At 38.8% G+C, this 23,415-nt stretch overlaps 1 protein-coding gene across 2 annotated transcripts; it reads right to left on the reverse strand.

The window, feature by feature from the left end:
• Window positions 1-10,922: 10,922 nt before the first annotated feature.
• On the reverse strand, window positions 10,923-23,178 carry TGM1 (transglutaminase 1). Of its 2 annotated transcripts, none has more exons than XM_072150750.1 (15): window positions 23,068-23,178; window positions 19,567-19,885; window positions 19,273-19,461; window positions 18,471-18,689; window positions 18,047-18,165; window positions 17,111-17,218; window positions 16,828-17,002; window positions 16,195-16,333; window positions 15,483-15,586; window positions 15,261-15,349; window positions 14,357-14,510; window positions 13,892-14,176; window positions 13,448-13,608; window positions 12,966-13,102; window positions 10,923-12,257 (listed from the first exon to the last, which is right to left on the reverse strand). In XM_072150750.1, exons 2-15 carry the CDS (start codon window positions 19,874-19,876, stop codon window positions 12,116-12,118), a joined length of 2,331 nt encoding a protein of 776 aa, XP_072006851.1. In that variant the 5' UTR covers window positions 19,877-19,885; window positions 23,068-23,178; the 3' UTR covers window positions 10,923-12,115. The 2 variants fall into 2 exon arrangements, with proteins under 2 accessions (XP_072006851.1, XP_072006852.1); XM_072150751.1 differs by lacking the exon at window positions 23,068-23,178 and adding an exon at window positions 20,120-20,275.
• Window positions 23,179-23,415: the final 237 nt, after the last annotated feature.

Consider the following 23,415-nt stretch of genomic DNA (forward strand, 5'->3'; position numbering starts at 1 on the left):
AGAGCCTGCTACCTCCTACTGACTAATGCCTAGCCAGGACATGCCATGATCATGATTATTTTATCATGACACGTCCTGGCTCAGACTGGCTGCTCTATGCCGACATCAGTGGCCTGCATGATGCCGCCCTCATTGACCACCAGAGGGCGCCGCCTGAGACGAAAGTCTCAACTCGCCTCATGGGTGGTGCGCCCCTGGCTGTACTGCTCCATCGTTTGTTTTATTCTTTAGTGCCATAATGTAGTGTTAATATAACCCCTTGGCCTTCCCTACTGTGCGTCCAGCTGTTGGTGGCAGCTTGCTCTCCTGTCCTCCAGTTCAAGATGTTGCAATAGCAATCTAAAATACAATTGCAGAGTTGCCTGCTAACCTTCCTGATGTTTTAAATTCCACAAAAATGCATATTTAGCATTTTCTTCTGCTGGTCCCTTCTGGCACAACAAAGTTTTCTGTTTTTAAGTTTATCTTATAAATATTTATGACATTTACCTTTAGGGGACCTTTTGTTCCATACAGTATGTGAACCCCACCCTAGCCTCCACCCTGGAATGCATACATGGATTGTGGGCCCACAGAATTAGCCCGACCCCTGATGAAGCCAGGTGACTGGCGAAACATGTCGGGGGGCTAATCTCTCTCTTTATTTTAAATTGCAGTGTTCCTATATAGAGGTGATACCTTTGGTCTGTTTGCTGGATAGGTTTAGGGTTTCGTGGGCTGTGGTCACCACAATAGATTTCTGTACAAGGCTGGGATCTAGTTGATCCCATACCACAGGAATCAACGCATGGGTTTAAATGATAATAACCCATAGCGTTCAGGTTTGTATATTCGCAATACTAGCTACCACTATCCACCTTTTCAACACCTTACCTACTACCTATCACCTGTATTGGTCAGGGTGTCCACCTATCCCCCCTCCCCCCCTAACAGGGGACTGACCCTCCAGCCCTACTCCGATGTAACTACATAGTTATACATGCAACCTTATATTCAAGGGCCACCTCATCTAGGACACTTGTGCTTTTAGCTACTATTCTTGTTTTGAACACCAAGTGTCAGTCTATCCTCTACATTCTATACTTTAGTTGAAAAATTAAAATAAAAGTTAAGTTTTAACTGCCACTTTTTATTGTCAGGATATGGGCTCTTTTGTGCCGTCCCATGTCGGTTTTTGTATTTACTTTAAAAACAAACCCTGCCTGACAATTGGTCCATTGTTTTTTTGTTAAATTTGTGGGCCCACAGAAGACACATATTAACTTTTTTGTACAACTTTTGCAAAGATTATATGCAGGAAGAAATATTGTGACCGATTTACTGCTGATTTGTTCCATTTTAATAAAATAAGATGAAATGAAATTCTCTACAAATCAGGAAAACCTCATTGTTTTCCACAAAGCTTTCCTGATTCACCCAGATTAATATCTTTACTACTTCCTGTTCCACCCAAATCACCATATAATATATGAAATGTACGAGGCACAAGTAATATAAGTAAAACAATGTCCTAAAGCTTATAGCTGACACTGTGAAGTAATGCTTGCTATTTAAAGGGGTTTGCCCATGAGAGAACGTTCTCTTGCTGCCTTTGTTCCTATCACTGCATTAGCTGCTACGTGTAAGATTCAGCTGTGTGGGCTGGATTAAAGGATGTGGAGGCCCCAGGGCACAAAAAGTGGTGGGGGCCCCAAATAATTTTTTTTTAAAGAATTGCCTTTTTAAAAATACTTTTAATAAAGTTGCTTTAGCCTTTTCCAGGAGTCCTAATAATAGTATTGCCTCAGAACAGATACTGAATAAAAATCAAGTGGCCAAGTGGTTTTCAGAAGACTTTTAATGGCCTCTGCTCCTATCTGTTTCCACCACTTACATTATTTGAGACAGAAAGAACTGTGCTATAGCTCCTGTTCAATGTTCCCTTCAAATAACTGGTAATTGAAGCCATCAGAAGTCCTTGAAATCAATGGACATTTTATTGGATCTTTTTGATTTCTGTTATCAGTTTAGTGACAGAAGTTAACAGATGTCCAAACACAGGATGTGGACGGGTCCTTATCAACACACCTACTACTGCATAACATAATACATACCACATCTTATGAAGAACATTATAATACACACCACATCTACTGAAGAACATTATAATACACACCACATCTACTGAAGAACATTATAATACACACCAGAGCTACTGAAGAACATTATGATACACACCACATCTACTGAAGAACATTATAATACACACCACATCTACTGAAGAACATTATAATACACACCACATCTACTGAAGAACATTATAATACACACCACATCTACTGAAGAACATTATGATACACACCACATCTACTGAAGAACATTATAATACACACCACATCTACTGAAGAACATTATAATACACACCACATCTACTGAAGAACATTATAATACACACCACATCTACTGAAGAGCATTATAATACACACCTCATCTACTGAAGAACATTATGATACACACCACATCTACTGAAGAACATTATAATGCACACCACATCTATTGAAGAACATTATGATACACACCACAGCTACTGAAGAACATTATGATACACACCACATCTACTGAAGAACATTATGATACACACCACATCTACTGAAGAACATTATGATACACACCACATCTACTGAAGAACATTATAATACACACCACATCTACTGAAGAACATTATAATACACACCACATCTACTGAAGAACATTATAATACACACCTCATCTACTGAAGGACATTATGATACACACCACATCTACTGAAGAACATTATAATGCACACCACATCTATTGAAGAACATTATGATACACACCACAGCTACTGAAGAACATTATGATACACACCACATCTACTGAAGAACATTATAATACACACCACAGCTACTGAAGAACATTATGATACACACCACATCTACTGAAGAACATTATAATACACACCACATCTACTGAAGAACATTATAATACACACCACATCTACTGAAGAGCATTATAATACACACCTCATCTACTGAAGAACATTATGATACACACCACATCTACTGAAGAACATTATAATGCACACCACATCTATTGAAGAACATTATGATACACACCACAGCTACTGAAGAACATTATGATACACACCACATCTACTGAAGAACATTATGATACACACCACATCTACTGAAGAACATTATGATACACACCACATCTACTGAAGAACATTATAATACACACCACATCTACTGAAGAACATTATAATACACACCACATCTACTGAAGAACATTATAATACACACCTCATCTACTGAAGAACATTATGATACACACCACATCTACTGAAGAACATTATAATGCACACCACATCTATTGAAGAACATTATGATACACACCACAGCTACTGAAGAACATTATGATACACACCACATCTACTGAAGAACATTATAATACACACCACAGCTACTGAAGAACATTATGATACACACCACAGATACTGAAGAACATTATAATGCACACCACATCTATTGAAGAACATTATGATACACACCACAGCTACTGAAGAACATTATAATAAACACCACAGCTACTGAAGAACATTATAATACAGTCGTGGCTAACCTATGGCACGGGTGCCAGAGTTGGCACTCTGAGCCCTCTCAGTGGGCACTCGGGCTGTTGCCCCAGCACAGAATTCACCAGACAGGACTTAAAAGATCCTCCTCCCGGCCCAGGTAGCCCAGGATGTGACATCCATACCTGAGACTGCAGGAAGATAAGGACATGGGCAGATTATCATTGGAGCCATTGAAGCTCCTGCTCTAAGCTCCACAATTCTTCCTGGTTAGTGGGTTGTCAAGGGAAGCTCCAATGGCAATCTGAATTTTCCCTCCTTCTGTCAGTCAATGATATTGGTGTCCTCGGGACCGCTGAAAGCTGCAGCACGGAGCGAGAAGATTTTAATAATTTAATGCTAGAATTGCTGTGTTGGCACTTTGCAATAAATAAGTGGGTCTGGGTTGCAGCTTGGGCACTCTGTCTCTAAAAGGTTCGCCATCACTGTTATAGTACATACCACATCTACTGAAGAACATTATAACACACACTGCAGCTACTGAAGAACATTATAATACACACCTCAGCTACTGAATAACATTATAATACACACCACAGCTACTGCCGAACATAATAATATACACCGCAGCTACAGCTGATCATTATGAGGTTCAGAAAGGGAGCCTGCTGCTATACCCTGGACATCATATTTAGGGGTTTTCACATCAATTAAGTTAAGCCCTATCCACAGGATATGGCCTAACTTTCTGATTGGTGGGGGGTCTCAGTGTTAAGACACCAAAGAACATGAGAACGGAGGTCTGACAGGTTCCGAAGTACCTCTGTCAGACCCCTTGATGCTAACGGAGATGAATGGAGCAGATAGCCGTGCGTGTCCGTTCTGCTTCATTCATCTAAATTTTTTTGCTGTGTTGTTGGAATCCAATAAAAGAATTAATACCTTTTAGGACACCCGCACACACCGTGTATTTTGTGAAAATCCACAGTTTATTGCAGTAGCAATATAGTGTATTGGAATTGGATAAATCACACTGTGGAAAAAAAATCAGCAAGCATTATAAAAATTAGCTGTTTTCTGCAATTCTGCCTTGGCAGTGGAACAGAGCAGATTCTAAAACAATCATGATTAAAAAAGCATGATTTTAACCCTACAACCTACTGAAGTTAAAGGGGTTTGCCCATGAAAGAAAGTTCTCAAATTATAGTGATGTTATACTAGTGATGTTTACACAATAGCAGTCCCCACAGAGCATAGTACAGACAATGCCAAAGAGTTTTTGTATAAAAAATAGGTTTTACATTAAAAAAAAAAAATGTTATATAGAACCTTTCAATGCCATGTGCTCTGTGACTAGGCACTTGTCCCCTGGGAGTGGCTATAGAGGGGCAGTCTCCCCACCCCACCCTTGGGAAACCACACCTCCATGTGTCCTTTTAAAATATATGAAAACGCCCATCACTTGTCTTAGAGACATCCCCTGCTCCTCTGCTCCCGAGTGATGGAGTTATTTATATATTTGAAAAGGACACATGGAGGTGCGGTTTCCCAAGGGTGGGGGCGGGAAACTGCTTCTCTATTTACACTCCCAGGTGCCTGGTGTCTGGTCACAGAGCACATGGCTTTGAAAAGTTCTAAATAACATATCTTTTTTTTCTGTAAAACCTATTTTTTATACAAAAACTCTTATGGGGGTTCCCCTCTCCGCTACCCCGGCCCCCCGCTGGCTCACGTACCTCGCCGAGAGAAAGCCTTATTCCAAGCCCTATGCTATCATCCTGATTTCCAGTTGTGACCTCAAATTCAATCCTGACTTGGCTCCTGTGCTGCCTGTCCTGACCTACCGCTTTGTCCCCGACTCCAATCCTGTGCTGCCATTCTCAACCTTCTGCCTGTCCCCGACCATGCTTCTGTTTTGCGGCTTTGTACTATGCGTTGGTCGCCAACGAGGAACAAAGTCTCGCCTGTGGAGCGACCTGGTGGTGCCATACCGGAGCAAGTCCAACCCGCTTTGCGGCGGGTGAAAACCGGTGCCACTTAGACTCCACTCCCAGGTGTCGGCTTACGTCATCGTCCGCGGTGGTCCAGTGGGTCCACTACCCCTGGTATCTGACAGCAATGTATGTACTATGCTCTGTGGGGGCTCGGGGAGTGCTAAAAATGGGTCTCCTGGTGACAGGTTCCCTTTAATAAATGCTGCAGCACTATACAATTAAGTAAAGGTGAAGAAATATTTTTTGTTGAAAGCAAGAACATCAACAATGTTATAATATTCTCCATTATCTTCTCCTGTTATAGAAGAGCATGATAGAAACTAAATGCTGAAAGTGAATGGAAGGTCTTCCATCCACCTTCCTTTACCCTTCCATTATACCTCCATTTGCCATGGGGGGAAAAGTATGGAAGTGTGTGATAAGGTTCTGCAGCATATGAGATGTGTATAATAATGTTCTGCAGCAGCTGTGGTGTATATGTTGATGTTTTGCCGAAGCTGAGGTATGTATTATAAGGTTTGGTAGTAGCTGAGTTGTGTATTATAATGTTCTGCAGCTGCTGTTGTGTGTATTATAAGGTTCTGCAGCAGCTAAGGTATGCAATATGGAGTTCTGCAGTACCTGTGATATATATGATGAATTGTGCATTCTGTTGTTTTGCTGCAGTAGACGTGTGTATGGAGATGTTCTGCAGCATATGAGGTGTGTATTATGATGTTCTGCATCAGACGAGGTGTGCATTATATCCTGCAGTAGCTGAGGTATGTATTAGGAGGTCTGGTAGGAGTTGAGTTATGTATTGTGATACTCTGCAGCAGCTGTGGTATGTGAAATGAGTTTCTGGTGCAGCTGTGATGTGTATGATGATGTTACACAGTAGCTAAATTATGTATTATGAGCTTCTGCGGTTACTGAGGTGTGCATTATGAGGTTCTGCAGTAGCTGAGTTGTATATTATGAGGTTCAGTGGTAGCTGGGGTTTGTATTAAAATGTTTTGCAGCAGCTGAGATGTGTATAAAATTTACGGCAGTTGATGTTTATTTTTAGATTTTTCAGCTGAAGTGTGTATTATGAGGTTCAGTAGAATCTGAGGTGTATATTTTAATGTTCTGCAACAGCTGAGGTGTGTAATATGAGGTTCCACAGTAGCTACCATGCATAATGCTGTTCTGCAGTAGCTGAGGTGTGTATTATGATGCTCTTCAGCTGCTGATGTGTGTATTGTGATGTTATACAGCAGATGAGGTGTGTATCATCAAATTCTCCAGTGAATTGTTGTGATTGTATTAAGAGATCTTTGGAGAAGCACTATTATTTCTGGGGGACAACATTTAGTTTATAAAGAAAAAAATGAATTGAACTTGCCTTTAGTTTTGTTTCCTCGAACCACAATGGCACCACTAGGGAGAGGGATCTGCCCCCAGGAAAAGAAAACATGTGTATTAAGAGTATTCTTCTCTCCGTTTTCAGTGGTTTTAATAGATTTGGATGTGCTGTTTAGTTTAGCTGTTTGTTTTTGTTTTTTTTTTGCAACAGCCGTTATATCAACACCAACACAACAAAAGAGCACCCGGGCGGTAATGTACCATGTGCCGTCACCATTTGAGTAAACAACATTTCCGGTAAAAGTAATTGATTGTTTTCCTCTTCACTACCAGCAGAGAGAAATTAAAGAGAAAGTAAGATCAGGGAGGGATGACAGAGGAAAGGACTATTCTTCCAAAAGACATATCAAGAGAACCCGACATATCCAGCTAATAGTGTACAGTGGAAGGACCAAGTAGCCAACTCACAAATTTGTTCCAGTGCAGCATCTATAAATTCTGCCCAAGATGTGGCTAGTGCCCTTGGTAGAGTGTGCACAAATGTTTTCAGGAACAGATTCCATTTATGCCTCATATGCCAGCAGGATAGTTATCCTGATCCATCTAACAATGGTTGTGGAGCAGTGTTTGATTCTTTTATTCTTTAGTGAAAAAAGAAGAAGCAATCAGATTTTCTCCAGCAGTTAGAAATGTCCAAATACTGGACAAAACTTCTCATCACATCTAGAATGTTAAAGGATATTTCTCTATCTGTTTTGGGACTGCTGCAAAAAGAAGGGAAAACAACCTACTGAGGTATGGAACTTAGAAACTACTTTTGGTAAACACTCAGGGTCTTTGTCTTCCAGGAACCTAAAGTATGGGATCCTGCAGGGCAGAGCAGGTAGTTTGGTTCCCGATCGTCCAGGCTTTGGTGATAGCCATAACAGCTATGTGCCGCACACCTCTCTCATGGAGCTACAAACAGTCAAGGGTTGATCCAGTAAACCCCTAATTGTAAAACAAAGAAAATAAGTTCTGACCGGAGTTCCCGATTCTCTTGCTTCCGTGTGTCTTTCTCTTCCAATATGTCACTCACAAAATAGAGCAGGGGGCAACGCCCCAGAAGAAGCCATACAGGGCGAAACCCAAGGTCGGGCGAGAACGTTTAGCTGGCGTCCCATATTGGAGTTTTATATGCGCATTTTTATTGCTCTTTTGTGAGTATGTTTTTAACTTAAATAAATCCTGAGTGTTAAACTGTACTACGCTATCTGCGGGTGAATTTCTTCCAGCGATCTACCGCAACATATGTTGCATACGGAGGAGGTCACAGGAAAAACGCAGGAGTGTTGGTCTGAGTAGCGGTATATTCTTATCGGAGGATTTAGGAATTTGTGCTGGAGGAGTTCAAGGGTTCAAAAGCGTTCAAAGGGAGGTCCTCATAAAACTTTTAGCACTAAGGACAGGCCCCTAGGTAGAAATTTATTAATGATAGGAGGCAGTGCCACTAAATCTCAATACCCATGTCTTGGTTAAAAAAGGCTCCTAAAGCTGAAACTTGGACTTTTAGGGTGGCAATTTTTAATCCCTTTTCAAGATCTTTTTGAATAAAGTCTAAAATAAGGCTGATGTCCAAAGAATATTAATCTACAAATGATAGGAAAATCAAACCCGTAAATGTATCCTGTATTGCACCAGATTTCTACTCTTTTGAAGAGTTGATATGACTGCTGGAGATAACCCGTTCTGCTTTAGAATTAACCCTTCAACAGCCATGCCATCAAGTGCAGACCTCTCATCTTCGGACGAAAAATAGGACCTTGGAAGCACCCAAGGATCTGCAGGTGACAAATCTCTGAGACTGGAAAACAAGGTTCAGCGTGGCAAACAGGGAGCAATCAGGAATATCTTTGCTTTGTCTTTCCTTATTTTCCTTTTGGTTAAACAACATTGGGGACAAGGCATACATTAGATGATGACTCCAAAACTGAGTGAAAGCATCAACCGCTATGGGATAATCTTTCTGATTTAGGGAGAAAAACTGCTTTACTTGGGATGTTTGGCAATGTGCAGCATAATATGTATATAATGGTGCACATCCTCCACTCTTTAGTGTGTTTCACGCTAGATTATGGGGCCCCCTGACACTGTAGTTACAGGTCTGCTTCTTTCCTGTAGCCCAAGCAGCAGCACACAGCACAATGTTGTGCTGCTGTGGAGGGCGACCAGGAAAGGCTATATATTTTATTCACTCTGGTGACGTGCTTAAAAGTGAAAGTAAAAAAACTGTATAGTTAAGGCATGTGATATCCGTACCTGAACAAGTATCTGTACCCAGAATGGGTTGTATATGGGCCATGAATTAAAACACACACTTAAATGTTCTGTGTGTACTACACTGGTTTTTCCATCCTGACAAGTATGTTGAGTCTCATTTGTAACCAATAGGTAGAAGTCTCTAAACTTCCCTATATGTTGGGCATGGCCCACTACATGCCCCTCATGCGCCCACTTGGCATGGAAGTGGCAAAAGGAGGAAAAAAGGCTAGAAATTTCAACTCTATCAAGGCTTGAACAAGCCCAATGTTCTTGGTGATTGCAGCAATTATAACAGGAACCCAGCACTCTATCAGTGCTAGTGCAGGTAGCATTGTCAGTAATGAAGCTTTTTTATCTGCACGTTCCAATCCCTTAGTGATGTTTACACAATTAAGATCATTAAGATTGTGGACGAGGACTCTCTAAGCAGACAAATTATGATCCCTGAAGTGCTGTGAGATATAGTGTGCTGACAATGTGGTTAGATTATCAGGGTCCACGGTTTATATACACTTTCATTTGCCTTCTCAACATTCACTAGTATCTGACACAGAAAAAGAGACAGATCACATATGAGATTATGAGTTCCAAGAGATGAATATTAAACACAATGGGGGTCATTTACTAAGGGCCCGATTCGCGTTTTTCCCGACGTATTACCCGAATATTTCCGATTTGCGCTGATTTTTCCTGAATTGCCCCGGGATTTTGGCACACGCGACTGGATTGTGGCGCATCGGCGCCGGCATGCACGTGACGGAAATCGGGGGCATCGCTGAACGAAAACCCGGCGGATTCGGAAAAAGCGCCGCATTTAAAAAAGAAAAAGTGTCGCAGGACACGCACTTACCTTCACTCGGCCCAGCTTGGTGTACTCTAGTGCATTCAGCACAGCAGCGAAACCTGGTGGACGTCGGAGGAACTGCCTTAGTGAATCGCCGGAAGACCCGAATCTACCGCAGAGAACGCGCCACTGGATCGCGAATGGAACGGGTAAGTAAATCTGCCCCAATGACACAGTCAGATCTGCTACATCTCTGCTCTAGCACACTGTCAGATCTGATGTGCCTCCCTACCCCTCCCTGGATAAAGAACTTATCTGCCTGTTACTTGTAGGTCTCCTCTTGCTGCTGTTGCTTACTGGCAGTAGGTCAGTGTGAGCTCATCCTGGAAGCAAGAGAAAAGCTCAGCTCCACAGCGTCAGACAAGATGCCTGCCGACCCTAAAGTCAGAAGATACAGGGTCGGAAACGAGGGGCAACTGAAATTGTGTACAACAGGACTGATAGAGACAGGTTGGAATTATATCTGTGAAGTGCTGTATTTTTGTTAATAACAGTGAATTAGAGAATGTGTTATTTTGTTACATTTCAGAAACTTGTCTTCATGGGAATCCAACCTACAAAAAAGGGTGCATACTCTCAAACATAAAAGACTGCTGTGTTCAGTTGCCGGCTGTCATAGTGAAAGGTTCATATGTTATATTAAGTAGCCACAAAGCAAGCGTGAAACCACTATGTTGGAACATAGTAATGTAAATAGAATATCTATTCCAAGCTGTGGTCCTTGGCAACAGAGATGCTCAGTTGAATACAGATTTCTTTACTAAGGCAAAACGGAGATAAAATCAATATAAACTCAAAATAAAGTATGTGGAGTGGAGGGGAACAGTGAGAATAACGAACCAAGTTTAGAAGACAGCCTTTCAAGACAAATCACACTAAATGCTTAAAGATTAATATAAAATATTTATTGAAACAATAAAATATATTAAACAAATAAAAGTGCACAGTTAATTCCAGTGCTTTTTCTTATCACAGTCTGTATGCAGTCTCATATCAGTCACGTAAACAGATACAGACTGGTAAAACACAGCAGTGCATAAAGGTATAGCAGGCCAACTCTGTTAGTTGGTATCAGGTATTTAAAAAGTGTGTAAATAAGGGCTACAGGTGCATCTATTTCATCACCACTTTTCATAGAACTACGAAGATACGATGATACGAAAACCACTCAGTGTGCGGCAATCCAGGTTGGCTCTGCTATACCTGTGCCTTATGGGATGATGAATAAAAATATTATTACAGTATTACCTTCATATTATAAAAAACTGTATCTCCAGAGACATACATTATGTATGTGAAGTATCTTACTTCTTAGCCAGATATTAGTAAATGGATGGGTAAAAAAGGGGTGTACTTCATGATGTGCAGATAAGCATACAGAACTATTGATGTCTTGGCCCTTTTGGATTCCACATCTTCAGTTTCTTCATTGACATTATACAATGTTACAGCTATACAATATTTGTTAGTTGCTACAGACATATACAGATATCCGAATAATAGGTTAAGACTCACATTTGGTAGATATTGCATATTCTAATACACCTATATTCTGGATTTCCATACAAAGGGCATGTGTGAGTCAAAACTGCTACAAATAGACAAAATAATAATAATAATAATAATAATTACATTTCAATTGTAACAGTGGTGGTTTCCTCTGCTATTATTCCCTGCAACGCAGTACTATGTCACGTTTTTGTGAATACCACATACTAGTAAACAGACACATTTTTCCAAAAAGAACTAATTGAATAGAGATCGCTTTTTAGTGAGCAATTGGGGTTCACTCCAATAAGTTAGACATCATATTGGATGGAATCAGATATAGAAAAATAGCTTACAGGGTTTTCTACTAGAGTAGAGGCAGATATGCATTGACATCACTGTCACCTCCGCAATATTTCACATTAGCCCTTTTGGATATCATAGTATACTAAAGTAACTGATCAGTGAAAACAGGGACAGTATTCAGTATATTTGTAGTTTGAGGACAGAATTCTGTTCCCCTGGTATGAAATAATACTGAACATTTAATGTGGTTTAGCTCCGAATGAAACTGGATTTAGAAGTAAATCATTCTTGTACGTCAATATCAGTGACTCCATGTACTAGACTCATCTCATTACTCTCAAAGCTTGCCATGAGTTGACGCCGTCCACATCGGCGTGGGGTAAATCGTTCTGTAATAGAAATAGTCTTCAAAGGCCCAACATCTCTGTAAAAGAAAGTATAAAGTGTGAGAATATGGAGACCGCTGCATTGCATTCATGAAGAAGATAAGAAAAGAATGTAAGGCAAATGGACCGTAGTATACTAACTGAACATAACTAAGCTATTTAGCTCCGAACATCACATGCATCTGAATAGTATATGATATACATATAGTAGTAAAAAAACTAATAAAAATTAGCTTCGGCTATAAAAAAAAATAATACTAATGTTTGGCTGGAATAACCAATTCCAAACCACAGTAATCTTTTATACAGTAAAAATAATCTACTACTATGCTAGGAACCTAATTTCCACTGTATACGGAATAAACCACTTTTTCTCCACTTTTATATTTGTGTGGAGTGCTACCTATTCTTCATACATAATTTAATATTTATGGATATTTTCTTTCACTGATCTTTATATAATAGATTTATAATAGATTATTACTATAATAGAAGTTACTCATCTTTGTCTTCTCCCAAGACTACTGGTTACCTTATAACACACCTATAACCATAAACACAACCCAGGCAATTCTTTGGAGCAGAATAGCATCTTGTCAAATAAATCCCTGTTAACTCATAGGTGGGATTTTTTGTCATATAGCAGTAATATTAATAATGCCTGAGTTTTAGAACAATGTCAAGTTTAATATGGCATGCAACATCATGGGTACATTTATAAATAAACATTTTAGTGATTTACTTACCCAACTTGCACAACCTTTGGCCTCTGGAGACCAGGCCCTTCCACATGGAAACATCCATTGTGCAAAGTAGTTTGGAGAGGATTTTGAAAAATGATTTCTGCCACAATTTGTTGACCCACACATGCTTCACCATGGACCTGTAACAGTGATTTTGTATCAGTACAGTACAGTATCAGTACAGAATATCAAATTGCAAGCAGAATTATATATTCCTGAAGTAGTCTGACCTGCACATTTAGGTTCTTCATACTCTGAAGTTTACCCGACCTTACACTGCAAATTCTTTCTCCACCATAATATATCTTCCCTGGGTGTACTAAAACAATGACAACTGTCGCGGTCATAGTTTAATGACCAAAGCAGTTGCTAAATCTTTTCTCCTATATGGTGTTGAAATAAAAGCACAGATGACCTAGCTTTTGCCATTTAAATATCTCCTTTCTACATGGATGAAAGTTATAAACAAATAGAAATTTGGATACCTTGATGATAAGATCTGGGGTCCGTATTCTGAATGTGTGCTGTTTGGCTAATTTCTGTCCAGATTCTTTTACAATTCCAGAAACAGTTAACATCATCGCTGACTGATCCACCAGTTGTGTGCGGTACTCACTGTAAGCAACTTTCATTCCTACTGACTTGGCTACAAAAGAGAAATTGATGGATTAAAATCTTTAAAACAAAGTCACAAAACTGAAAGAAAATGATGATAAAAAAAAGAAAACATAATAATTCATCAATGTCTCAAGTTTCCCTGACAAATGGCCGCAGATATATCAAATGTTCAGGTTTTGAATAAAAGCTTTATGCTATAATATTATCTAACATTTGCATTACAATTGTATGGTATGCAAATATATATTTCTTTAATATGTAATTTCAATATATTTCAGAATATGAAAAAAACATGCCATAGTATAACTAACCTTCTCCTGGGTTCAGCAATACACTACACTCTTCATTCTTGAATGATTCTTTGCAGACTCCATTGTAATACATAACAGCAACGGCCATAGATAAGGACACAGTGCGGCGGCTTCCGCTACCATTCCTCAATGTGATCCGAACATTAATGTCACTGCCCATGGATACACCATCCTGTGACTCAACAGTAAGTGAGATATCTCCTGTGTCCTCGGCATCCACCTCTGCCAGTGATTTACCACCATACTCCGCAGCTGTTTGCACTGCTTTACGTTCCTCTGCAGATCCTGGTGGTGTAAAGGCATTGGTTAAAAGAAAATCATAGATACAAGTATGACACAAGTAAAATCATAAAATGAAATTAAATCATAAAATGCAGAAGACTACAATACTCAATGTACATGATTTAGCCAAACCTGTTTTGCATTTACTAGAATCATACACAGTGTAATCAATAATAACATTACCTTCTGGATGTTTGTACAAGTAAGTGATGTCTTCTCTTGCATTAGATCCCACTGCTTTGGTGCTGATACAATGTCCAACTGCCCGTTCCTCCACATGGACCTTCTTAAATTTCCCATTTGAAGTTCTCTGATAAAAGACTTTGTCACTGTTTACCTGGGTGGGAGAAAGACAGATTAGTGGTTTTCAACTAGTTCTATAAATGCTAATTTAAGGAAAACTCTTTAAGAACAACTTTGAAGTTTATATATGTTACATTGATATTCTGGTCAGTATCTTGAATCATTACTTGATAAAAATGATGAAAGGAATATATGTAAAGTTTGCTTAGCTTTATAAATATGTTGTTTATTTGTAAATTTAAGAAATGGAGCTCCTCTAATTTCAAGCTGCAAAATTTGAACAGTTTGCTGTGCTTGTAGCGCACTACACATTCACACAAATCTTATGGGTCAATATATTTTAGCTGCAGCATAAGACAACCCATGCGCAGGTGTGATATGTTTCTGCTAGAAAACATCCATATTATTCTAAACCTGGAAGCCCGCTTAACCTCATAATGATGAAGATATTTTAAATATTCCATTGTCATTATATTTATTTCCTGTCTTCTAAAAGTCATATTTATTTTTATTTTACAGAATATAGGCCTATGCGGCCTATGAGTAATCCCTTGGATGAATAAAATTCCAATATTGTCAAAAGGCAATTGGTCAGAATGTAGAAAAGAAAGCATAAGATGTTATATCCTTTTTTGCGGGTTCCTACTATATTAGAAAGTGTAGCAGAGCAAACAACATTACAAAAATACAAATTAATGGTAACATGTGGATACATTCACCATATTAACTAGACATGAATATAGCCTTATCAAAAGAACTACAGAACAAACATATGTATAAATACCTCTGCAAAAATGAAAGGAGTATCATATTTAATATTCACTAAACCATTCTTGATGGCAAGGACAGGAGAAGGGCCACAGCAGTATATACCTAAAATGAGAGTGATAGGTATACTTTAAGATGTATAAAGGAGATTGGTGTTTAAGTAGCTACAATCAGTAGTTAAAATGGGAGTACAGTTATAAAAAGAATAACATAAATAATAATAATATATGTCAATTACCATTGCTTGTCTCTTGAGGCGTGGCATCAATGGCTTGCCATCCACTATATCCTGCTGGTAGGTCAGGACGGGTCATCCAGCAGTCATTCCAACAATGATAATTCCTTAATAAATGCACATGTACATATTAATACACATATTTCTAATATTTATCCATTTAACTATTCCGCAGTGATGATATGGTTCTATGTACACTAAAACCTCTGCAAAAGACCACCCATTGAGGCACATTTACCAAACTGCAATGCAGTTTGCCTGCGTATAGTGCAGAGTGTGCCAGAATCAGGATTTCTGGCACATGTTCTTCCTGCATTGCCCTGACAGAGTTCACCAACTTTTTTCTGGTTCACCTTTAACACAGGGGAGCAGTAAAATGAAAGCTGAGCTGTGATTGGTTGCCATGGGCAACTAGGAATATTCTGACTTTCAGACAGCTTGATAAATCTGCCCCAGGGTGTGCAACACAATTCTGGCACACTTTGCATGATAAATCTGGGGCATGGTCCAACTGAGCACCAGAACGCCCCCTAATTTGTGTTGCACCCCAAATGTGGCGCAGGCCCTTCTTAAATACCTGTACAATCAGTTTGTACGTAAAAGAATGTTCAAAGTCTGACAGAAAACTGTCTCTTAGCCCTTAGTAAATGTGCCCCATTGTCTAGACCAGATAACCCGTGACAGATGTAATATAGGTAAGTACTTTCACACTCACCAGACGGAATCACTGTTTTTATCCTCTAATGGCTTCATGTTTTCATCAAAATAGACATCAAATGTCAAATTTCCATCAGTATCATGAGCCGAGGCAAAATTGGTAATAGTACGCCCTGGGATTCCAAGACAGCGAAGCACTGGAAGAATAAGGGGACGAGTAAGGAGCTGTTGGTGGGCATGGTAATCTTAGCGAAATACTCTTTGGTAAACTATATCCAATTTTACTCCTTAATGCAGAAATACAAAATTATCACTTTGCACTGTGAGTATTAATTATACCACATGGTTGTAGCTTTGTAGTAATGTCATCTCCTATACTGTTACTGTACATCGCAATTGGTTAGCCATGTGATACTTTGTGATGGTTAATCAGCTGCGATTATGGCTCTGTGTCTTCTGCCTAAAGTTAGTTTCTCTATGTCTATTTCACTAGAGTGTTCTCAGGCAAATTTAATTTTACTGTCATTGTACTTTTTTATCAGCCTATAAAATTTGGCACAAAATTCTGTGGAAAAGATGCTTTTGGTGTTATCTAGTGCTCAGGTAAGGTGTTATCTAGTGCCCATAGGTTTTGAAATACCATTTTCTGGCTTCAAAAACTAATTTAAACAATTTAAAATCCTGTTCTTACCTGTAGTTGTGACAGCAGCAAACACCCAGCACTGGCCATATTTTACAGGGGTACCAGTCTGGTGATACTTGAGCAGAATATCCACACTGCCCACCCAAGCAACCGGATTCACCCCATCAGCATATTCACCAGACCAGCTTCCAGCAACAACACCATTATCATCCATGGAATTTACCTGCAAGATGGAAGGTGTGGAGATCAATCAGTTGTAAATAATGAAGCAAAAAAGGCAACTGTATCTCTTTAAGTAGCAGATTTTCCATTAATGGAAGCATACTCTTACCATGGCAGATATAACTCGGGTAACAGTTATGGGATCACCTCTTGATGCAGGTGAGATACCTCCACGGTCTAGTATGTAGAATACAGAATCAATAACTCCCTCATTAAACTGTAAGTGAAAAATAATGTTTTAATTTATTATTTGAATCAGGAATTATCAATGAATATAGAAATAAATATTAGATATTGGGAATTTTTCTAAGGGTCTAGGACAGGATCCTATTGCATGGCCACAATTATAATCAATATTCACATTTTAGTGCTAACAGAGCAAAAATAAGGCTACTTTATGAATGTAGATATACCAATCAATTTAGAATACATGATAGTTTGAGTTTTCAGTGTACCTATAATTTATTAATTAGCCTTTATTTATTCTTTTTAAAGAGGGAGGGTATTCAAAGCTATTCTATCATCGTCTACAATTGTGTTTTCAACCTGTCAACATGTCCTATTTGGGACATTAACCAACAACAGGTCCTTAGGGACCTGTATGATTTTTGAGCAATTTTATCCAGGCTTCACTTGCTGGAACATGAGAGGGGGTGTCGGCACAGGATCTGAAAGTGTGAGTTGGATGCACCTTGTCTAAATTTTTATTTTATTATTTTTCTCCACTTACAGACTTCAAAGAGATCAATTTGGGACACTAAGCCACAGGTCCATATATATTCATATATACGGTATATATAGATTACCTTTGCATACATGTCATTTTCTACCTAGCATGTTAAATGACCATCTAATTGATACAGCTGACTATAATTCTTCATTTGATGTTACATGCACAAATGAACTATTACATTGTTGTACTTGCAGATTTGTTTTTATTTTCTATATTACCGTGCCTTTTTTACATTTATACATACATTTTATCATTTCTATGTAGTGTTTCAAAGCGTTACAATTTGAGGGTGCTATTTACAGTGTTTTTTACCTGTCCATAATTCCAAGAGCGTTCTCCAATTTGATGTTCTGTACCATAGTAAATTCTTCCAATTTCATTTAGCACATATTCTTGCCTCCATGGTTCATTATCCATAAATACAGCATCCGCTAAAAGCAAAAGGAAAGATATTAATTAGACCAACAAGATATCACACAATACAAGTAGAAAATATATTTTTGTTTAAAGAAAAACTACCATCAAAATCAAGCATGCGGGTGCAGGGGGAAAGGTCAAACAGTGTAACAGTTTGTAAAGCTATATTACAGAGAGACTAGGGTGGCCCCTCAGGCTCATTAGCATAAATGTAAAAGTTGAAGTAACGAGGCCATGGATAATAATGGATCTATGAGGAAGTGTCAATTGTTTATTTTTGATGGTAGACTTCCTTCAAGATAGAATTGTTCATACTTACTGCGGCACCAGGCATTAAACAGGATGTAAACCTTCAGTTTCGAGTCATTATAAGTTCCTGCTCCACTTCTAACACTGAGTTGGTATTTTCCCACTGCAGCTTGAGCAGAAGTGTTAACCCATAGTAAGATGTTTTGCCCACTAGTTTCTGCCACTTGGCATCCCCAGCCACCAACATCAAATTCACTGACAAAGGGCACATTGATTGGTTGGGAATTTCCTGAAAGAGAATGACAAGCAGCTTCAATTGACGACACATATTGCATACATTATGTTTCCATAAAACATAGTATGATGTGTTGTTGCTACAGAATACATATCAACACACAACATAGTATTACAATGAAAACTAGGAGGCTATCATTTGAGGTAGCTCATCACAGCAAAACAATTTTTTTACTCCTCTTATAAATGGGCTGTGATTCTGAGTATCAGGAAGTTATGAGCAACCCATTTATTATCATTAGCAGTAATTATCCACATATCTTAAAACTTAGAACACCTCAAACTTGGGTGGAAGTGGTGTGACTCAGTAAACAATCATAAACCCAACACTAAGCATAGCCCATGAGAGAATATATTTAACGTACAGAGATTTACAACATAGTCATTCCTATGTATGAAACAATGTTAGCAAGTCAACTCCTATTGACTCAGTACATCTTATTAACCGCATTAAAATATTATGTGGGTGCAACCTCACACAAACATTTAACAGCTTGCTTTAAATGACAAAGTAAAATGGTGACTGTGTACCGTGTCCTTAATATGCAGACCTGGGAATAAAGTGGCCTCTCACTCACCTAGCTGTAAAATGACACAGACTTGGTCACTCTTGGGGTTGAATGGCCTTTGGAATGTGACACAGATCTGGAAGGGCTGTCCTCTTCTTACAATAAGTTCATCACATTCATACTCATCAGTGTGATGTGACCGACGATTTTCCCCACCCCGAGACTTCAGTAAGTCAACGCTTTGAATTTGCAAATTACCTGAAAATCCGAAAGGTGACAGAACTCAGAAAATGTGGCTTGGAGAACTTATCGTATTTACCATTACAGGGATTGATACTCGCTAAACATGATAATTGGTCTTACCTGTTGGCATTGATGGCAGATTACCATTGCTCCCTGGTTCACTGGTGCTGTTTGCTCCTTCATGGTTTTCACCTATAGTTCCACCTCCTGTAGCTCTGTTACCCCCTGGAATTCTCTCTCCCCCTGGAGTGTATTCTCCCCCTGGACCATATTCTCCCCCTGGAGAGTAGCTTCCATCTGTAGGTCTGTCAGAAGGTCTGCCTCCTGTTCCTCCAGGTCCTCTCACATAATCCTCTACATCTTCACCTCTTGAGCAGCAGGAGCAGCATGTTAGCCACCAAGACTTTTTCCTTTCCACATACCGTGCCATGTTTTATATCTGAAAGAGTATATTAAGCATGTTATAAAACGTAGTTACACACTGTTGTATTCTTCTCATGTCATTTCAGAAGCATACTGCTATGTCTACATGCTTGTACAAGCTCACTCATAAATCCTCACTCCATCGGACTCCAAGAACTGTTACAAGTAAAGAAAGTTCTGATGCATTGCACAGAGGAAGCCAGCGTCTTAGAACAAAGTAGTTCTTAAATCTGTCTAGGTTTATACTTACCACAGCAGAAAATAATTTTTGAAAAAAGCAAAACTAGACCCCATACAGTCACAAATTTCTCTACTCTAAGACATATATTATATTCGCCTTTCCTAGGAGCAGTCTTGCTGTATGTAGCACAGAAAGTCAGAAGCACAAGCAGTCCTGTTTAGCAGTCCCATGGCCAGGCCCATCTCCTGTTTTTATGAACTTTAAACCTCCCCTTCTGCAACCTCCTCCCATGTTGCAACTGCTCATCTGTCTTTAACCCCATAGAATCTTGCACTGACCTGCTTGAACATCCAGCCAAAATAAGAAATGAAATTAAAAAGGAAGATCTGCCAATAAGTAACCACACCCTCCCTGTGTAGTTCCCTTATCCTCAGCGAACATGTCTCCCCAGAGTCAGCAGTGTCTTTCTCATGCACATACAAAAATTCCATTGCACTGTAACTTCTGTGTATTGTTGAAGAAATCTTCTCCTTGCTAGTATAGATACTTGGGGGTTCAGATTTATTTTGGCCTGTGCTTGTGGGTGTTTTCTTTTTGTATATTTAATTTATGCTGTTTTATCTGAAAATCTAGAAGTTTTAATAATCCACCTTTAATTATTTTATATACAGTGAAACCACACAGGTACAAAAGGCCTTTCCAATGTATATATCCACTTTTCTTTGTGAGGACCAAACAACAAATCTGTTCTTACTTAATGATGATCTTTACGCATGCATATTTGCACTTAACAAACATATTTTATAACTCACATATTCTCTGGATTAGGTGGCGCTGAGATGGTTCCATAGACTTACTATATACTGTATTTAATGGGGGCAATTTATCAGAAGGGTGTGAAAGGAGAACTGTTCTAGTTGACTATGTAAATCAATCAGAGCTATGCTTTATAAAATTAAAGCTAAATAAAGCTGAGCTCTTATTGGTTTCTCTGGTCAACTACAACAGTACTGCTTTCAGACACTTCTGATAAATCTTTCACATACAAGAAGAGTGAAGAAATCAGGTGATACCTTTTTGAGGCTAACTGATTATATTTGATGGTGAGCTTTCTAGAATACTAGTTCTCTTCATCAGACATGATGTTATGCATGAAACTGAAAATTCATGCATAACATCATGTCTGACGAAGAGAACTAGTATTCTCAAAAACTCACCATCAAATATACTCAGTTAGCCTCAAAAAGGTATCTCCTGATTTCTTCACTGTTCTTCTGCAATCCATGGATAACACGATACAAATCTACACTACTAGCACATAGTCTACAACACAGGCTATGGATGGAATGCACATTAACAATCACTCCTACACATTACATGACCCCTGAGACCAGTTTGAAAAATCACAGTTTTAGGCCACTTTTACACTGTCAGTATTTGGAAGTCGAATTGGAACCAACAAATAGAAAAGGTATAATGGAGAGATGTGAATCTCTTCTATGTTTTGGACCTACTTCTGATTTTGACTCATAAATACTGATGTACAATATTGAACTAATGAAAAACAAAGTTCAAGGTTGGGGCGAGCACCGATCCTGAGAAAGTGTCAGCACTACCAGACTTGTGTGTAATAGATGATGGCAATGGCACTAGTGCACATATCGGGTGCCTTTGAAGCCCACGGTGGTGCTCAGCCAGCAAAACAAGGACATCAATGTTAAAAAGAAGACAAAAGATGCGGCGCTCACCCAACAGTAGTGTCTCGCTGTACCTACCTGTCCTATGATTGACACTAAATAACGAAGAATTGTTTGTCTTCTTTTTCACAATATTAAACTAATAATAACTGGGTGAACGTGGCCTTAGCTCTTTTAGTGACAAAACAAACAGCTTCATCTTATCTAGTCAAGATGTTCTGTGTACATTGTACAACACCCTTGGTTTCTGCTGTGAAAATGGTGGTATGTTTTAAAATACCATGTGACATTACTATTGTAACTAGATGGAAGCCAGTAAAGCAGGTCTAGTATGCCTTAGTTGAAAGCCATTTTATACATAGTTGACTGGTTTAACAAGTTTGGAGCATATTTTAGATTCCCAAACACAACTAAATTCTTTACAGAGTTAAATAAAAAATAAAATCAGATGCCATCAGGATGCTCTGCTGACCCCCTCCTAATAGCCAGAGTGAAAAGCTGCTACCACTTTGGAGAACTTTGTGATACGAACTCCCTGGGACATAAGGGTTGATTCTTATCCTACAAACCTTTCCTAAGAAGGAATTGTGAGTTTTACTTTTTCCCCAAGACAAAACCAAGATAGATAAGATACATAGAGATTATATTTTCTCAGAGAATACTATTAGGCGGAAACATTTCATGATATTTCAAGCAGATAATATTTTTCCTCTCAATCCTTTCATTGCACATAATAAAGTATAGTATACGCCATGGATACTGTTATCTTCTTCTTTTCAACCTATTGTGAGATTCTATAATAACAATACAATATCAACAAATAAAACATTTAGCATGCTGGTTTCCATCTGCCTGGAAATGTTATGTATCATTCCTGTATACCTATTCTAAGATTATCTTTACACTACAATATGACTGCGGGTTCAACTACAATAATAGTACTATAGCTGTCTATTTATATTTCTATCTGTGCTGCAAAACTGAAAGTTAACTTTTTAGATCTGCTCTGTTTTTGTTTTAAAAACACCCAGTTATCTCGTGATGATTTCATTATTATCACAACCCCCATGGTTCAGAAGAGGTGAAACAATATGAAAGCACAGTAAACAGATATCATAAGATAATAACAGTCTCCATAGCAATAACAAAAACCAACAGGATAGACAATTCTCCTCAACAGCTGACAATCTGAAGATACAACTCTGTCTGTTTAACTGTTTGATGGACTTATAGAGTAACTGCTTTCCATATAAATAAACATATTTAAAGCACATCTTAGTTGAAATACAGTTCGTAGCATGAAATAAATGTGACACTGACCTTGTACAGCTGCTGTGTGAATGACAGATCTTCTTGGAGTGGTTTATGCTTTGTGGGGATGTCTATAAATCAAGGGGTGGAACTAGAAAAATCTGATCCACACGTCATAAGATAGCCCTTCCCATATCATGCTATGCCAAACAATTGGAATTCTTGGAATGCGCAACTTGTAACAGTGTCAGTGCTCATCACCTCACACCCATAGGAGGGCCTCTTATACACACCTCACACTGTTACACACCTTAACCTCTTCATCCACATCCAGCAATTGTATGAAAGAAAATGTGTTTTATTGCTTCATCATAGCAAATAATGTAATATACCCACTAATACCATATCAATGGCTGG

The sequence above is a fragment of the Engystomops pustulosus genome, chromosome 1, assembly GCF_040894005.1.
Source record: "Engystomops pustulosus chromosome 1, aEngPut4.maternal, whole genome shotgun sequence".
In the NCBI taxonomy this organism is placed as follows: Eukaryota; Metazoa; Chordata; class Amphibia; order Anura; family Leptodactylidae; genus Engystomops; species Engystomops pustulosus.

Coding starts and splice junctions, on each gene's coding strand:
- TGM1 (XM_072150750.1), bottom strand. CDS start 19,876: ATGGCACGGTATGTGGAAAGGAAAAAGTCTTGGTGGCTAACATGCTGC. Junction 19,462..19,566: donor TCTGCCATCAATGCCAACAG/GTAAGACCAATT, acceptor TCGGATTTTCAG/GTAATTTGCAAATTCAAAGC. Junction 14,177..14,356: donor CTTGTACAAACATCCAGAAG/GTAATGTTATTA, acceptor TTACACCACCAG/GATCTGCAGAGGAACGTAAA.